At 36.4% G+C, this 18,651-nt stretch overlaps 1 protein-coding gene across 1 annotated transcript in view; it reads right to left on the reverse strand.

The window, feature by feature from the left end:
* Nucleotides 1-1,005: 1,005 nt before the first annotated feature.
* Nucleotides 1,006-18,651, reverse strand: part of ptprn2 (protein tyrosine phosphatase receptor type N2) — a 218,961-nt gene continuing 201,315 nt past the window's right edge. The window contains exons 17-23 of the mRNA XM_067400639.1: nt 17,158-17,235; nt 13,592-13,711; nt 13,243-13,409; nt 9,231-9,284; nt 8,219-8,283; nt 3,864-3,937; nt 1,006-1,345 (exon numbers count right to left, since the gene is read on the reverse strand). Coding sequence (XP_067256740.1) covers nt 1,274-1,345; nt 3,864-3,937; nt 8,219-8,283; nt 9,231-9,284; nt 13,243-13,409; nt 13,592-13,711; nt 17,158-17,235 — 630 coding nt within the window. The 3' untranslated portion in view covers nt 1,006-1,273. The remainder of the gene's footprint in view (nt 1,346-3,863; nt 3,938-8,218; nt 8,284-9,230; nt 9,285-13,242; nt 13,410-13,591; nt 13,712-17,157; nt 17,236-18,651) is intronic.

The following is an 18,651-nucleotide window of genomic DNA, read 5'->3' on the forward strand; positions in this document are numbered from 1 at the left end:
ATGAATTCCCTGAACAGAAGACGACAGCATATCACAATCCTGCATAATGCTCTAGTTGCTGCAGGAAGCAATTACCATCCGTAATTTTTTCTAATAAACTTGTATCCCTCTGATGACGACCAATTAAACATGCACAATTATGGTTACCATATAGTTATTCATAAGATGATTAGCATGCCCCCCTTACATTCAGATTGGCTGCATACTGATAAGACGCAGGTTAAGCGACAGATACATATGCAAATGGAATGCAAATCAACACACAGAAATAGCAGGAAGGGACATGGATGTCACAAGCGCTGTCAATAAAAGCACTGCAGACAGGAAATTAAGAGGTGTGAATATTTATGTATGCATCTAGGCGAAAAGTTTCTAAATAAATTGTAACAATAATACATTTGTATTATGTATACGTAAGTGTGTATTAGTTGTTGAAGGATGAATAAAACAGAAAACGGTCCTTTTTTCCCGTTTACCTCCAGATATTCCAAATTAACAGATTTAGGAGAACTGAGTGACAAAACATGGGAGGAAAACTGTTAGTACAAGATCTCTCATCCTGTCTTTCTCCATCCATTATACACAAAATGATTCATGAATGCAATTATCACTCGAGCTTCAGCATTTTGAGATTTATTATGTTACTTTTATATATCGCACACACAAAAATAATATGTACAATTACATTTTGGCAGACCATTTTTAATCACATGGTTCATTCTGTATGTATAACCAATTAATCTATACGTAATAAAACCTGTTTATTAGTTGATCTAGAAACAATATATCACAACAACGAAAGTTGATTCCAAAGAGATCACAACTGTAGAACTGTAATATACTGTAGTATTCTCATTTTCACATTAGTATTGCTCACCCATAACTATTAAGTGTAGTTACATGAACTCACTGTATAAGAACGTAACTGCAGTGGACTAATACAGTGTAATACAACACCGCTAAGATCACATCTGCTTCACACAAACACTTATATTTCAGATATTTCATATGCACAACTAGTGGGTATGTAAACACCAATTCGAGCAGCAAATACAATCTATGATTGCATGCCTGGTTGGCTAGTTGAATATCGTTCTAAACAATTATTTCAATGCTATAGAATTTCACACACACTAAGTACAAAGAAATGTCTTATGCAATACTATGCATCTGAATCTGGATAGAGCTTGAAATTGTGTCAATTTTCATTATCATCCAGGTTACACAGAGAAGAGAGGAAGAAGAAGGTTGGAAGTGTTTGTGAAAGTTTCCTTCACTGAGGCAGAGCTTTCAGGATGGCGTTCACCTCTTCTGCTACAGCAGTCAACGCAAACTCAAACTGTTCCTGAAGACAGAAGGAGAGAAAGTGGAAGCTAAGTACTTGAAAAACACCAACATTTTACACTAAGCACATTAGATGCCAGAGAATATAATAATAATAAAAAAAAAGAACAGTCAGAAGAGACGAAGAAAGAACGCCATGTGTGCCTCTTCCTTGTGTAGATGTGTGTGTTTAAAGCTGCAGAGAATGTGTGACTCAATGTGCTCTGTTCAAACTATGACTCAAAATCAGTCTCTTCCCCGAGGGCCGCCCTGTGAAGATCGATCATTGTCTGAAGAGCGACCCTCAAAACTAACGTTTGAAACTCAAGCCTCCCACTGCAGGCCACGGAATAAACCAGGCTAAAGTGGGCGTTAAGTTAGATGCAAAGCTTCACAAAACAAGAAACGGATAAAAATCCCTCTTGAATTAACGTTTACATGCACTTTTCAGTATTTTGAACCAACAAAAATTAGTCTCTAAAAAAACAGTGTAAAGTGAAGGTAAAGGTTTGTGAGGTCAGCATGAATAAATATTCTGTTATTTCACTTTGGAGCAGTAATAGCTTGTGCTGGAGACATACCACCGAATGCATGCAGCTGACCATAAATGCATGAGAAAGATTTGACAATTTTCACAAATATCATTCACTGTCATATACAAGGTGATCTGGAAAGAAAAAGGCGACTGCATGGGAACGTGTAAATGTGACCGTCTTGCCACTAGATGGTGTCACATTAATGCCTCGATGTTCTCCAGACATGATGAAGAATTGCTGTGGATATTTATCTGATCAGTCAAGCTGTTTATGAGGTTCTCTTCCAAGGTAAACAAAAGCCGGAGAGCTCGTGTAGCTGCTAATGCACAAAACATTCCTATTCTGGGCCATGGAGAGGGTAGAATGGATTTTAGGAGGCAGACCAATTTCACACACGAGTACCTGATTTGAGAGTGTTCTAAAAGTGGCGGGCGAGGGGGCATCTTTTAAGCACATGCTGCCTTTTGGAGCAACATAGAGATGAAGTGTTGACTGAGCAGGACAGTATAGTAAAGAACACAATTACTGTACTGTACAGTCCAGAACAAGCAACAGAACTTGAAAACAACATGTTATGTTAGGCTTGATGTAAGTAATTAAATACATTAATATATTATTTTCTTTTAAATAAAAATGTTTATGGTTAATTTAAAGGTGACTCAAAACATAACAGCAAGTCCTAAGGTGTACAAGAGCAATTACATGATTATAATTACATTACACTACACAAACAGGAAGATCCAAACATTAGTAAGCCAAGCATTGCATCACAGTCAGAAAATCAAAAATATACACTATCTATCTATCTATCTATCTATCTATCTATCTATCTATCTATCTATCTATCTATCTATCTATCTATCTATCTATCTATCTATCTATCTATCTATCTATCTATCTATCTATCTATCTATCTATCTATCTATCTATCTATCTATCTATCTATCTATCTTTTGGTCTGTTGTACTGTTGTATTGTATTTCTGAACCATGTGTATCCTTAATAAAGTTTTGATATGATATGATATCTAAAATGTGACTAGGACCTGATAAGGATGCAGATTAGCTAAAAAAAATGCAGCAAGTTTTTTTTTCCATCACTCTATCATTACTATTTACATTCTGATGGTTGTTGGTAAATCAAAATTCACTGTCTGGTATTACAAATTTGTTGCACACCATAAATGAACCCAAAAAAAAAAACAAGCAAAAAAGAGGGTTGATTGCTCCAAAAAATGTACTAACCTAAATATATGAAAAATTTATAAAAAATAACCTAATAGAGAGCTAATATACTACTAATATTTAAAACTTATATAATACCACCTTCATTTCTTTTTAGTATGCTCAAAATAGATTTGCAGATCTTTTTTTCAGTTTACAGTAGTTAATCAGGTATGGTAGTCAGGGCTTTATCTTTTATAAACAGCAGCTGTAATTATATATATATATATATATATATATATATATATATATATATATATATATATATATATAAACATGGTTGCTTGTTTTCGAGCTTGGCTTTTGGTGCTTTATTGACTATGTGGTTTTAGATTAGAAATCGATGTTAATTTGTAGCAGTGTGGTCAGGACATCTCAGGATGATGAAAGGTGGTGAAGGCAGGTGAAATTGCACTTATGGCTCCATTGCTTAAGGGGCAACTGACTGAACTTTACTTTCTGATGATGAAGTTAGCATGGTATTAAACTGAATAATAGTATTGGCATTAATATTGAATTACTGTTATATGAAAGAGACATCTAACCTAAAAATGCACCAAATACAAGGCTTTATCTGCAATTTCAGACATACCCAAATTGAGTACTTAGAGAAGTACTAAAAAACCCCTACATTTATTTTTAGATTTTTGAAAGATTTTTTGAAATTCTTTTCTTTCTGGTTTCAGTACAACATCTTTATCAGAGACCCTAAACACCTAACATCCATCATCTCAGACTTCCATGCTGTTCTTTAAGCAGAGAGTTTTACATGCTGCCATACCTTGGTCTGTACCATGCCTGATCTCTGGTCCCTCAGGTGCTCCAGTGTAGCAGCAATATCAATCTCCTTAGCACCTGCAACAGAGCCACATAACATGAGTTCAAAGTACTGCGTGTAATCATATATCATCTTTCACTCTCTCCAGCGCTCACTCTTTTTCTGTGGAATTACATTCCCCTTACAGTGTTGGACAAAGCTTTTAGACTGTCTCTCTACCTTGTTTTTAGTTCACATTAAAGAAATGGAAAGGATCTTCAGAGAACAAAATAACAACTTCACAGTTTATTCTAGAACTACATTCAAAAATGAATACAATAATACAAGTGATAAAAATCTAATCTATACAGTATATAAAGAGTGAAGGCCCATTCACATCAAGGATAATAATGATAACGATATACTGTTCTAAAATGTATTCTAATTATAAAAGAATGGCATGAGTCCACATCACAACTATAACGGCAAAGAAAAACAATATCGTCACTTTCAGAATGTTTTATTTTCCAGCTGATGAGCGATAAAAACATTGGCAGCCAATAAAAATCCACCCAACTTTAAAGAGCTCAAGAATTTAAAGTGACGGACGACAAAACTGCAGAGCACTTAGAATAAACAAAACAATATCGTCTGCTGGTGTGGATGCTAATATAGTTATCATGTATGTCTAAAAATGCATAAAAGTGCAAGGAGTTTAGTCTGACTGATGCTATCTTATATATTTTTACTTGAATAAAATAATTTTATTTAGATTTTGTAGGTCACCTGGAAAAATTTCCTGATTTTATACTCTTTGATGCTTTATATTTGGCAGATAGCCAAAGCCTGCAGATCATTTTACTTGTAACACACACACCACTTACATTAGGAGATTCTGAGATTGTGGTTTTAATACCAGTAGAGCTCATGAAAACACAGCCACTGAACCGGCACACATTTTACATGAGTTAAAGGTGCACTATGTAGTTTTTCCATTCGCTAGGGGGCACCTATTCAAAACAAAGGTGTAGCTTGATGACACCAAGTTTGAGCATGGAATCTTGGGACATGTAGTGTTCACCTCACAGCCGGTGGAAATAAATCGGTATAGGACTCAGGCAGAAATCATGTTCATGGATAAGATTATTAATGTTACTGTAGTATGAAGCAGAGCAGGACCGAGTGTTGTGGGAGTTGAACGAGGCCACACCTCACAAGCAGCAGAACTTTTATTATGTCACAGTCGCCGGTGCCGCTTCCGCTTTTCCGGTCATGAGTATGAGGTAACGCAGCTCTGTTTATCATATTAGATACATTTGAGTGTGTTGAAAATTATGTTATAACGTTACTCTGTGTGTTCACTCGGTGGCTGCTGTGAAACACTTGTTTGAGACACTGCAGTAAACTAGATCGATTTTAGAATATCATATTAAATGCTGGATGGCTTGTGTTGATAAACATATTGTATGATGGAGAAAATGCTGTATTACTGTTACTAAAAATAAAGCATCTGATTATGCTATGTTAGCTAATTGACAAAATTGAGAAAACATTGTTTGTCTCTGAGGCATGGTAAAGCATGGTACTCACAAAAAAATCAAGAAAATTAGACAATAAATTTAAACAATAAGACTAAACTGTTGAGCTATATAACAATAGTATTCTGTCTATAAATGTAACCAAACAGTTGTTCCCTTGTCTATTAAAACATGTAATGTATTAAAGCGTCTTTGGTGTTTCCATGGTTTCTACAAAATAAACCAGAAACCGAGGGTAACGCGGGTATGACGCAATTGACAGGCGACTCCTCACACGTCCCGGAGCCTTGGTTAAAATAGCAATTTTCTCACGATTTACAAATAGTTGGAAACATTTGGGATATTGTAAGTACTCAACTGAACAAAATATATAACACTGGCCTAGTGGTTTTTGGATATTTTACTGCAAACATTTTACAAATTTCAGCTTTAAAGCACTTATGTAGAGCTGTTGTTCTTGTCCATATGAATTTACAAGGTCACCACTGATTGAACCAAAATATGTGAAAGTGAATATGAAAATTTTCACATGGCGGGAAGAGTGAAAAGGCTGATTAGAAGAAATCTCCCTTTCACCTTTAGCTTGAATGACTTTTTCTACAGGTTCATTGTTGTTTCTCCTCATAAATGAGAGGAGAGAGGAGAGGTGTAACAAGGCCTTATTTCTCATTCATTCATTCTTCAAAAAGAAAAGAAAGACTACCCCCTTCCTTCTGCACAGAATGACACACAGAGAGAGAGAGAGAGAGAGATTTTGGAGAGTTTGAGGGCAAAGGAATGAGAAAAGCGGGAATCCTTATAGATGCTTTCTGAAAGGGAGCGAGTGCAGCTGGGGTTCCAGCCTCAAAAGTACTCCAACACTTTCATGTCTTAAGAAGTGCAAGATTCCAAAGTTTAGGGGGAAAGACAGAGAGCGAGCAAAGGAGGGGGCATCTAACAAGAAAAGCCTTTGGAATTAAAACAGCATTCTTCGCTAATTTACAATTCATTCCTAGAGATGAAGAAAAGCGAAAGAAAAATACGACGGGGTATTTGAGGGAAAAAAAGGAGCAAGAGAGAGAGAGGAGGAAGACATGAAGAACAGCAGAAAGAAAAAGGGGAATGGAAGAGGGAGATTTCTGTTGTTCAGGACTTTCTAAGGCTTTGATCACACAAGTGAACACTGGAAAGTGGGCAACCTGTGAGCCCCTCCTGCTTCCCAGAGAGCAGACAAAAGGGAGATGGAGGGGGGTGCTGAGGGCCGAGGCTCCCGGCCTGACAGCATGGGAAAGAGCCACAAATGCGGCGACTCTCTCCCTGGCATCTGCCCTTTGATCCCCCATTATGGTAAAAGCTACGGACCATGGTCGGGTCAGGAGTAGGGATGGACCAGTGACCAGAGCAGAGAAGGATGGGGGAGGCAAATGCATGGGTGACCTCACCAGATGGGGTCAGGAAGAATGGTGTCGGTGCCGGAGAAATGATTTGTACAGGTTATGAAGGCACCTCTTGTGTCTGTGGCTGGATTCACATGACTTGGTAAACTCTATGCAGCACTCGATGTTTAATATTTGCATGTGAAAAGTCAATCATAATAAGCAAAGCTGAAACCTTCGCAGTTGCTTACCGGAGCAATCACGGGGAGAAATGCAGTATCACATAAGGGGGAATGTCTATGCTTTTCACACACTTTCAGCCTTTTAGCCTTTTGAGAACCTTAACCTTTCATTGAAGACCACAATCATCTCCTAATGCATGGCGAGACCTTCACTGCAGAGATAGGGACTCGGATTCGAGTCGCACTCGAGCCGCATTTTAATAGACTTCAGACTTGACTCGGACTCGACCTGAAATTACTTCAGACTTTACTTGACTTGACACAAAAGACTTAAAAACAACTCAAGTGTTTTACCCTTAACTGCTGATATAATAAAGAATTTTTGTTTTGTTTGAATGGCTTAATAATAGCTGCATCACATATATTTCCGCGTGTCGTCGTAGATCGGACTCTTGTCATAGAATTTGATTACGTGTGTCCATATATTGTGCATAAGCTCCGAAATGTCATAAGAGTCCCATGAAACATGACGAGAGCCACCATGCCATAAGTTCTTTTGTTTGGGTTTATTAACATGTCAGATCGTCAAATGTACAGAATGTGGGAAAACAATTAAAGACACCGGAACAACAACATCCAATTTTATGAGACATCGCATCCACAAAGGTTAGTTACTTTAACTCACACAGCTAGCTATTATAGGTGTAGCTGCATGGCTCATTTGGATCGCCAGTCTGTTAAAATATGAAAAAAAAATCTAGCCTTTAAACCTAGCATGTGTGTCCATAAGAGAGAGAGAGAAAGAGATGCTAATCATATTTTAACGCAATCAGCATGCGTACAGTTTTCTATTGACTTAAACGTTCCGAGGTTTGATATTTTCTGATAATGACTGTCGTCAATAACAACGAAGCTGTATAACAAACTGCTGTATAACAAACCGAAACTCACTGGCGCCGTCTGTATTGAAAATAACTACTCGTGTTGCCAGGACAATTGTTTTGTACATTGTTATGGATTATAAAGTAACAAGCTGGATGTACATTATCCCTTACATCATAGGATCTTTATTACAAACAAAACATATGATAGAAAGGTCATATTATTTTGTCTATATAATACAACTAGGATAAAAATAGATCTTTTTTTTTTTTTAATGACTCGAGACTCAACTCAGACTCGTGACAAAAGACTCAAGACTTGACCCGGACTCCAGATAAGACTTGTGAACATCTCTGCTTCACTGTGTGAAATGTTGTGTGTTGTGGTGACAGCACCTTCTCATCTGTGCCGCGCGCTCTTACCTTTGGCCATTTTATTTAGAACCATGTCAATCAGGATGTAGGTTCCACTCCTTCCACCACCATCGCTGCAAATGAAGACAGAAACCCGTTATCACTTCTGAGAAAAGAGCAGACCTGCCTGAATGAGCATTATAGTGTGTGCCTGCCGAAAAGAAAACAAAGCGTTCATTTCTCTGTTGTGTTTCAGCCGCATTGTTGACTGTTGCATCATCCTTCAGCATTCACAATAATTCTGTCAAAGACGAATGCTGTCTTGTTTTCCTGTTCTTTGCAGAACTAAACTGCATTTGCAAAAAAAAAGAGAAAAAAAAAAAAGAATACAACACAGCTCTTTTAAGAGCAAAAACTAAACAGTTTTTTTGAGTGTCTGAACAGTGAGAATTTGAAGTGACTTGTAAAAACATTTTAAACATGTTTTACCTTCTACGCAATCTACTAAATTGCGAGAACCAGCCAAACTCAGACGCAGCTGAGCATTTTGATTTTGATTTGAAATCAAGGTTACTTTTCAAGACATGCAGCTGATTATCATGAGTGTATTACTGAATGAATGCATGTGGATGCCACTTTCTGGGGTTGCTCAGGTTTAAGCACACAGAAAAAACACATTGAAGTGAGGGTTTTGGGAAAGAAGAGAAAATTATTTAGGGAAACTCCTCCCTCTCCCCTGATATCATTCTGAATTATTCAAACATGCCTTACAGCTGTGAAACCTGCCCACAATGCACAACATGCTGAGGTTAACCCCTGAGGTTAAAGATCATTTGACAAATATTTTAGTTTACATAGACTCTCATATTCTTCTAGTTCATACTCATGGCAAAGGGCATTCATTTTTAATCAGTCACACAGATACCATTCACTGAATACTCCATTTATTTTTACCAAAAAGGCTAAAAACCAGTAATTTAATAATATTAAGAATAACACACACACATGCATATATAGTCTTAGTATTTTAGACTGGTGCAACTAACTAATAAATGCATTTTTATATTATTGTGGTACTTGCCTGCAATGAACAATTATTGGACAAGACCTGCCCCGGTAGCACTTGTTAACCTTTCTGCAATGACAGAAAAAAAAGAGACCGTTAATATATGAAGTGCAAATTATTAGATCAGGGACATATTCATTTGCCATTTTAGAAATTGTTATAAACATGGAAATATATGAACATATGACATTTCTTAAAGAGATAGATGAAAATTCTGTTATTTACTCACCCTCAAGTTGTTCCAAACCTGAGTTTGAGTTTCTTTCTTCTGTTGAAAGAAGATATTTTGAAGAATGTGGGTAACCAGACGGTTGATGGTAGCCATTGGCTTCCATAGTATTTTTTCCCTACTATGGAAATAAATGCTACCATCATCTGTTTGATTACTCACATTCTTCAAAATATCTTCTTTTGTGTTCAACAGAAGAAAGAAATGTATGCAGGTTATGAACAACTTGAGGGTGAGTAAATGAGTGAATTTTCATTTTTGGGTGAACTATCCCTTTGATATAAACATGTTATTTCAACCAGAAAATAACTAGGACTTTCTTACATGAGTCTATCAAAATCATTTACAGACAAAAAGGGTCCATGCCAAACAATTAAAACAAATGGGGAGGTTTTTAAATCCCCCACATTGTGACAAGCCATTAAGAAAATGATGTGTGGTTATGTGTCACGATCCAAAACACATTAACCTTGCACAATTATAATGCCTGCAAAACCATAAGGCCTTGCAGGATTTTAAGGCACATAGGTGTTGTTGCCATGGAAACCTGTGTTAACTCATATTGTTTATCTCATCCAAAAAGAAAAAAAATCCCTGCTTTGTTCATACTTCAAGGTTGATTTCACAAAAGACACTAAAAAGGTTTTTAGGATCAGATCTAAATGCTCATGAGACGACTTTCAATTCTAAAGCCCAGACTGCACACATTTATATAATGTTATTTAGAAAGCAGGGTCCAAAATTAACACTCGCCAACAACCATCTGCAAGAAAAATTGGCTTTGGAGAGAATTTTATTTAACAGAATTTATTAACTTTAACTTTATAAGGAACTACAGCATTTTACATGGTTTAAGTCAAAAGTGTAAGAATGGCAATTTGACCCACGCTGATGTAAGTGCCATGCTCGATTAAAATATTAAAAAAAAACTATGAAAAACTATTAATAAAAAACAATTCTCATGACTTGCATATCTTCTAGAAATTTTTAATAGTGTGGAAAAATGACCATCAGTAGGATGCCTTAAGTTTTTTTTTTTCTTTCTTTTAACAATACAAATGTGAAATATTCATTGCATTAAGCCATAAAAATTAAAGTAGGAGTTTTTTAATAAAAATGGTTTTAATAAAAATAGCGCAAAATACATTTCTATTAAAAAAATAACTGAATTCTAGATCCGTACATTAATTAACTTTGGACCTTGAAAGAAATATAAAATAAAGTGTGATGCTTTCTACACAAGAAATGTAATAAAGGTGATTCTTTGAGTAGTTTTGTTTGAGATGTGGCAGATCTGAAAGAGTGCAGAGGGGATCATCATGCATTAGGGACTTTACGACAGCAACGTGTTTCTGGGTAAGACAGAGGGGCAGAGAAAAAGGGTGGGTGAGTGTGAGAAACAGGGAGATCTGGTAAATGAGAGATGCAGGAGGGGAGGCAAGGAAAAATCAAGGGCCTGGAAGAGGAGATACAGTTTCCAATGATCACTTTTGTGACTATGCAACTGGGCTCATATAACTAGCTGCAACATCACAAAAATGACACTGGCAACCGCTAATTAGCTGGCCAACGAAAAAACAAGAGGTGAGTGAGGAGCGTTTGACAGATTCAGTGTGAGTCATGGCAGTGTTTGAGACAAGACTGTGTCACAGGCCTTTGGGGACATATTCAGAATGGCATCAGAAACCAGAGCAAGTCAAACAGAAGCACCGGGGTTAAAACCATCTCATGACTCAATGCTCAAGGTGTCATTGAAACTTTGGGAGAATTTCCCTAAAGTGAAAAGAATATTAAGGACATTTTTCAAGATGGGTCTCAGAATAGGAGTGCTAATTCAGAACCAAGGACCATATGTTAATCATCAGTAAGACTGCTGATTGAGGAGCAGAACCACCCTATTCATATAATATCTTATTTATCAGGGCACAAGATCCAATATCAGCATTCCAGATTTAAATGCTCTGTGCATATGATCCAACACACTTCCCATGATTCCATAAAACAAAATCAGCACTCCACATCTGACACTATAGAAATGTTAACACATAAATTTCAATCTCATGACAGGTAATTCTTAATTCACCTGCATATTTAAAAGAATAAGACATTTCCCCAAGACAAACACTGTGTTTAGTAGCTATTTGGAGAACTATTTGAAATTTAAAGCACCGCTCTCCATATCTTTAAAAAGGGGAAAACATTATATGGTGAAGTAGTGGAATTAATAAACTAAATGTAACAGCACAACAGCTTGAGTATGAACAACGAAACTGGAAGACCAAAATGGATTGCAGGTATACATCCACCTATACCAGGGTTGTTAAATTTCTTTAAGGTTGTACCCCAGAGGCCTATTGCCTTTCTTCAGAAAGCTCACAGCAGGTGAAAAATGAGGGAGTCTTATGTGGGAGGCCTAAAATTTACTGGCTCCTAGCGCTGTGCTGGCGAGTGTATATAACGGTGTCAATCGGCAGTTGTTGGTAAAATTCTTATGAATACTAACAATGCTGTGTTGTGAGAACATTAACGTGAACAAATGTGAATGATCCTCAGGATAGTTCTGTATCGTCACAAAAGTTTGAGCCTTGACAATTTAAATATTCAAGCCCAAGAAGACCAAGAGAACTCAATTCGTCACTCACGCTGTGTGGGAAGTTTAATATGCACACACATCCAAAGCGTGTACCCAGAAATCTGCATCTCAGACAGCGCGTAATTACTGAATTGAGTTCTCCTTCATGTCTTCTTGCACTTGAAGAGACATATTTAAACAAAATAAGTGAAGTGAAAACGTGAAAGTGACATGTGAAGGCCAAGTATGGTAAGCCAGTTATTGTACACACATTAGGAGTAGTGAACACACACCCTGCAAACCGTAGACACACACACTCGGAGCAGTGGGCAGCCTGGAGGCAATTGGGGGTTAGATGCCTTGCTCAAGGGCATCTCAGTCATTTGCTTCCAGTATTGAGAATCGAACCCACAACTTTTGGATTACCAGTCTGACTCTCTAACAATTAGGCCACGACTATCCCTATGTCATAATGTTAAAATACCCGTCTTGGCAAGTATCCTCTTAAACATAGTCAGTAATTTCTTAAGTGAATGTAAACAGTTGAGAAAAAAACGTGTATTAGTTTACTGGACCCATGCATAAGCTCTTAAAATGACAGTAGCCTAATATTCCTGCTGCTGTCTGTTTTTAATGTTAATCAAACAACAAAAGACGAAGAAAAATCACTCACTGCTCTTGACTGAATAACTTTTGTAACTTTAATAAGGATTCATGCCCGGTAAAAAGTCACTGGCCATTGGCAAGTGTGGCAAAAAGTTAGTTTTACGCCTTTTATATAGGGATCTGGTATATATATATATATATATATATATATATATATATATACAGCTATGGAAAAAATTAAGAGACCACTCCAAGTTCAGAAATCAATGTTAAGTGGTCTCTTAATTTTTTCCATAGCTGTATATATATATATATACACATATATACACATATATACACATATATATATATATATATATATATATATATATATATATATATATATATATATATATATATATATATAATTAAACTAAAGGGCTACATTTTTTCTTCTTCAAAAGCATACTCTCTATTCACTCTAAAACATAGGCTGAAGGTCAAAAGAAGGTCAGTAAACAAAAACTAATGAGGAAAATTAGTATATTAGTCAAAACCTTTAACGGAAAAAAACAAAAAAAAACAGTTGGTAGACATTCTGGCATTAACATCCCAGTGAAATATAGTAGCTGGACACATACCTGCGGAAGTCCAGCAAGGTTCTAGCAGACTCTGGAACATTTTGGTCCATCCAGGACAAGAAGTGGAACTGAGTGACTGTGCGGCTCTCATTAGTCTGGACGTTCTTCAGGTAGAAACTGCGCACCAGGAAATCATCACACCAGATATGCTCTGAGACAAGATTTACCTTCAAGAACATAAAGAGAGTGTGATTTTACACTACAAACAGCCTTAATCATTTTTAAAGATTAAACATAAATTAGTCAGAATATACATTTGAGGCTGTCAAGTTTGAAAATCTATATTAAGGTAAAAGGTAAACCTGAAATAATATAATAATAATAAAATACATTTCCAGATGTGCTTTACCTCATATATGTGGTAGAGGTCCGACCCTTCATCAGGCCAATACTGATGACACTGTTTGATGCCGTTTTCAGCAAGAGGTGTCAGCATGACAATCACCACACAGCCACTCTCCCAAACCATCTACACAACAGAGCAGAAAATGCACAAGCAATGTTATAATGTAGCCAGGGAAGGACAGCCAAAAATAAAAATTCTTTCCTCAAAAGCATGACCGGATTCAAAGAGTTTCAGCAGAACTCACTTTAAACATAATTGGTCTTAATAACTCAACCCCACTCGTCAGTGTAATTGAGGTTTAGTTTAGTCTTTCAGCCAACCTCTCTTGCCCTTTATCTCTCAACCTCCCCTTTCCCTTGTATACTGAACCTCCTCAGCCTTGCTCCATTTCCCCTAATCACACTTTTACCATGTCCTTCAATCACGGAAAGGCCCACTGCGACCATTAGGAAAATGAGGGAAAACACTGACTTTTATGGGAGCAATAAAATACAATGATCCTGTTCATAAAATAATCAAACTCATGTGCCACACGTCCCCACAGAGTCATTATCAGAGAAATGTGGAGACATTACACCATGGAAAAAGTGGTTCAAAAAGCAATATAAAGTTATCATTATGAATATGTTATCATTTTTAATCTCACAAAACACTGGAGATGGAATTGATGAAAAATAAAATGTCTTAAAGTCATGATTATATGATGAGAGAATGATGGCAATACAAAGCAGCTTTCATTGAGTATTCAATAGAGTTTTAATTTTGTTTCACAAGTTTCATCCTAGCAGCATTTACGGTACAACTATTAGCCTACAGGAATAAAGATGCTTTTCGATGTACACATTAATGGTTAAATTATGTTAAATGATAAATGTTAAATAATGAATGTTATTCAGCATTATAAAAACACATACTGTGTAGTTTAAGTCATTCTGATGGATGAGCTCATATACATAGATCGCAATGCTGTATTATTCTTAAATACAGGAGTAGAAGGTCATCGAAGGAGCTTGTACTAATGTTCCAGACCAGGTGATCAAATATTGTTGAGTTTAAGCTTTGCAGTGCAATATGCAGAAAAGGTCAAACAAAACCAACAAACACGCTTCTGGAACATCCTGCACAACGATCAGAACTGAGCGCTCTTGCTTTGTCAGAGTTTTGAATCAAAATTGCACAAAGCGACAAATGAATACTGCATGAATCAAGCCTGAAAGATGTAGACGTTCCATTTAACAATATTATGCATAGGTAAAACAAATTTCCTTTTTGACATTTGGCATACAAATCTCCAATTCTTCATATTAAAACATCATGTTATAACATGTGGACCTAAAGGGGGTCACTATAATGGATCATCACTGCTTATCTTTAAGAGTTCAGTGGTAATGGCTACAGAGGAGTACTAAAATGACATAAAACATCAATATGTAATGTACAGTTTTGTTTAACTACATTTTTTATATTTATCTCTTTAATAATCACTTTTTTTAGATGTATATTCACAGATGTTCAATGAATGACTTCAGACCTTTAAACAACATAGATGCTTAGCACTAATCAGCACTGTTTCTATTGTTCTTCGAATGATGAATTACTGTGTATAGAGAATGTGAAGCTACATCACCCTGCGTTGCAATGTGGGGCGGCACCTCCATCTTAAGAGGATCTCCCTCTGCTTCTGATTTATGGATGTCATTGTAAATATTCCCTTTCCCATGGCCACGGAGGGGAATCAGAGATAGTGGGTCGCATTCAGTTGTTTTTTTAATTTTTTTTATGCATTTATTTCAACACACGACAGCCAAACTCAAATCTCTAGAAGGCAACTTGTGAACAGTTTTGTAGTGGCTGTGTGCAAGTTCTGCTAATTCACAAGCTGACTAGCAAAGGTAATTTTAAACCAAACAAAATAAAAAAAACTTTCAAAAACACTCAGCAAATTGATCACTGGTAATGTGATCATTGTGGGTTTAATCAGTGACATTATTAATGGATTTGCTATCCGACATCCCCCCCTCAACCTGCTTCCCTTAGTGTTTTTACACATAGAAAAGGAGAAACATTGTCAACTGCATTGTCCAATTTTCTCCCTGAATGATGATTTCATTTGATGCCGATGATCATGTCACTACAATGGTGACTTTTTTCACAATCACGACAGAAAACCAAAATGCCGCCTTAAACTCACTAGCAGTAAGGCAGTGCGGTCCTCCTAATATGGCGTCTAAACAAGACGGATACCCAGAACTCAACACGGGGTGACGTCAGCTTCACATTCTCTATAGGCTATTATGTACTGTATGTATAGGCTATAATTTGATCTTTTTATTAACTCGTGCCCTTTCTTAAGGAGAAAACTTTAAAAGCTTGGCTCTGTTTGGTATGAATCACCTTTTCATTAATGAGGAGGAACACTGAGACAATGACATCACTACTTTAATTGACAGGGATTAATGCACTCATTTTAATTTAAATGGAACTTCTAATAGGTTTTTCTGGATTCAGAACTGGCCTGACTGTCTATAATTCATCTGTATGAAATTAAATCAATTTAGATCATTAATTTTCTGCCAGTAATTGACAAAATGACAAATTCAAACAACCAATAACATCAATTAGTGCACACTCACATCTGTTTGTAAACACATCTTTGTGATTATAGAGGGTCAAGTGACATCAACACATTACCACAGTCAATTCATTAAAATGTAGATTTGGGTTTGTATTTAACACCATCTACTTATCTAATCTTCAAAAAAACAACAACAAAAAAAAAAAAAACAAACAAAGAGGAATCAAAAAGAAAGCATGTTCAAAGCTGCAGCTATCTGCACTTCTGCAGATTATTAGATCAGTTGGAAAATATTTAAATATGTGTTGGAGAAAAACAATTATATTTACATTTTCAGCACTGACACTTTGTGCAGTTCTACTAGCGAGTAATCTCAAACCTTATGGGACTTTGGCTTTGACCCCCGTAATTAAGGTAACAAAGTGATGTTTATAAAGTAGTTTTTTGTGGATTGCAGGAAAGTGTCCTTTCTAACCTTAAAGGTGATAAAGAGGATCTTTTCGTCAACTGATGATCGCGTAAACGATTGGCTGATGTTTTTAAGGCCCTACCTTGCGCACAGATGATGTATATTAATATTATTCCTTTCAGTGCACCTAATAAATAGTCTTTTATCAGTAAGTAAAGACAGTTTCAAGTAATATTGCAAAAATGTATAAAACAAATCATCCTCTTTAGCACCTTTAACACTATAAAAAAGGCCCAATTTGCCTTTTTTTATTCGAGAGTTCATATGGTGCACAGATGCTTTCATAATGTGAGTTCTTTTACAGCTTTTACAGATAGATATTAATACCGATATGAAAGCAAAACTAATTCTTGCTAATGGGTTTGCCTGAACAAGTCTCATACCGAAAAAAGGAACTCTGAATAGTGATGAATAGTGATTTTAAATCATGAATCATTGACCTAAAACCAACATAGACCAACATTTTCATTCTTGCACTTGTGTTCATCTATTTAAAATAGACGTGGACCAGACTGAGTATCTTACCTGCCAGAAGTCTGCCACAGTGGAGGGAAGAGGACCTTGAGAGCTGATATAGGCTGGATTTCTGGGGTCATGGTCCATCTTAAAGGTGAAAAGACAGAGTAAATATTCCATGAATATCCATGAAATGATCATTTTCAAATAATATTGAAAATGATACACCTTGCAGCTTGTTGATAGACATTTAAAGGATATCTTAAGAGTGATATGTGATAGGATGGAAGTTTATATGGTGCTCTCCTCAGACATGAATCCTCTATGCAAACTGCACTGTTTCATTTATCTTATTTATTTGCTTTCTGAACATTTCTTCAGTCCCCTCCGATCTTTTGGGAAGGGGTAAACAAACTTCCTGCCAAGAGAAACAGAACGTCCACAATTTCTGTTTAGAGTTAAAAAGCTTGAGAGAGAAAAAAAAGGAAAAGCAAATCAAATAAAGAGAAGGCACAGAGGCCTGTCACTAATGAGAGCACAGTTGTCTCTCTCACGACCACCTCCCCTCTCCCGACCCCTCTCTCCCTCTCTCCCTGTCTTTCTCGTTCTCATTTTTATCTACTCCACATCCACTCTCTCTTCCATTTCTATATCGTTCTATCATCTCCAGTCACCTCTTCTTCCTCTCTCTCCTCTGTCTGTCCTCTTCGAGCATGTGCATTCTTTAATACCTCTGATTAAAGCCGGCTCTGGGAGTAAAGCAAGGCATCTCTCTAATCAAACGCATTTATTGATGAGAAGCTCAGTGGCTGGAGGAGGGTGTCTGTGTGTAATTGTGTGTCTGTCTGAGTGAAAGCTGTCCCGATGGAAAAAAGGCTAATGATGGAGAAAAAAAAACTTGATATGGATATGGACTATGACATTCATAATGCACTAGCCACAATTAAATAATGACAGGCAAGATTTTCTCCAGCATTTCAGCTAATCAGCAGCAAAACTATAACAAGCAAAAGTAGATTTCAAACTGCAGCAAAGGGACAATCCACCTCTTTTAACTTATTTAATCTAATAGGTTTGCTAACTGTCAAACTATGCCAGTGTTTCTCAACCTTTTTCCCATCAGTAAGACCCAAGTAACTCTTCACTGACACAAACCAGAATGTGTTCACTGTTAAAAGTTGTAACTGTAAGGAGCTATTTCTACTTATCTATCCCTTAAATATAGTTTTGATGGTAAAACATTGTGCATTTAGATTGATTCAGTGAAGTTAAACAACATGTTTGACTTGCATAAAACCAATTCATTTAAGAGGGTACAACGTGAAGCACATCAACATTTAACATTAACATTTTATTCTGTTCACATGATTTTAAAAATGACAATTTTTAATATCATATTATACTGAATTTCATTTAGCGCAATCATTAATATTATTAAAGTAGAAAACAAAACAAAGAATGTTCAATACTGATCAATACAAGTAGCACAAATATTCTGGGGTACATGCAAACCTAATTGGCAATTACTGATTTATGCAGTACAGGAGAATGGTTAGAATGGGG

The sequence above is a fragment of the Chanodichthys erythropterus genome, chromosome 11 (genome assembly GCF_024489055.1).
Source record: "Chanodichthys erythropterus isolate Z2021 chromosome 11, ASM2448905v1, whole genome shotgun sequence".
NCBI lineage: Eukaryota > Metazoa > Chordata > Actinopteri > Cypriniformes > Xenocyprididae > Chanodichthys > Chanodichthys erythropterus.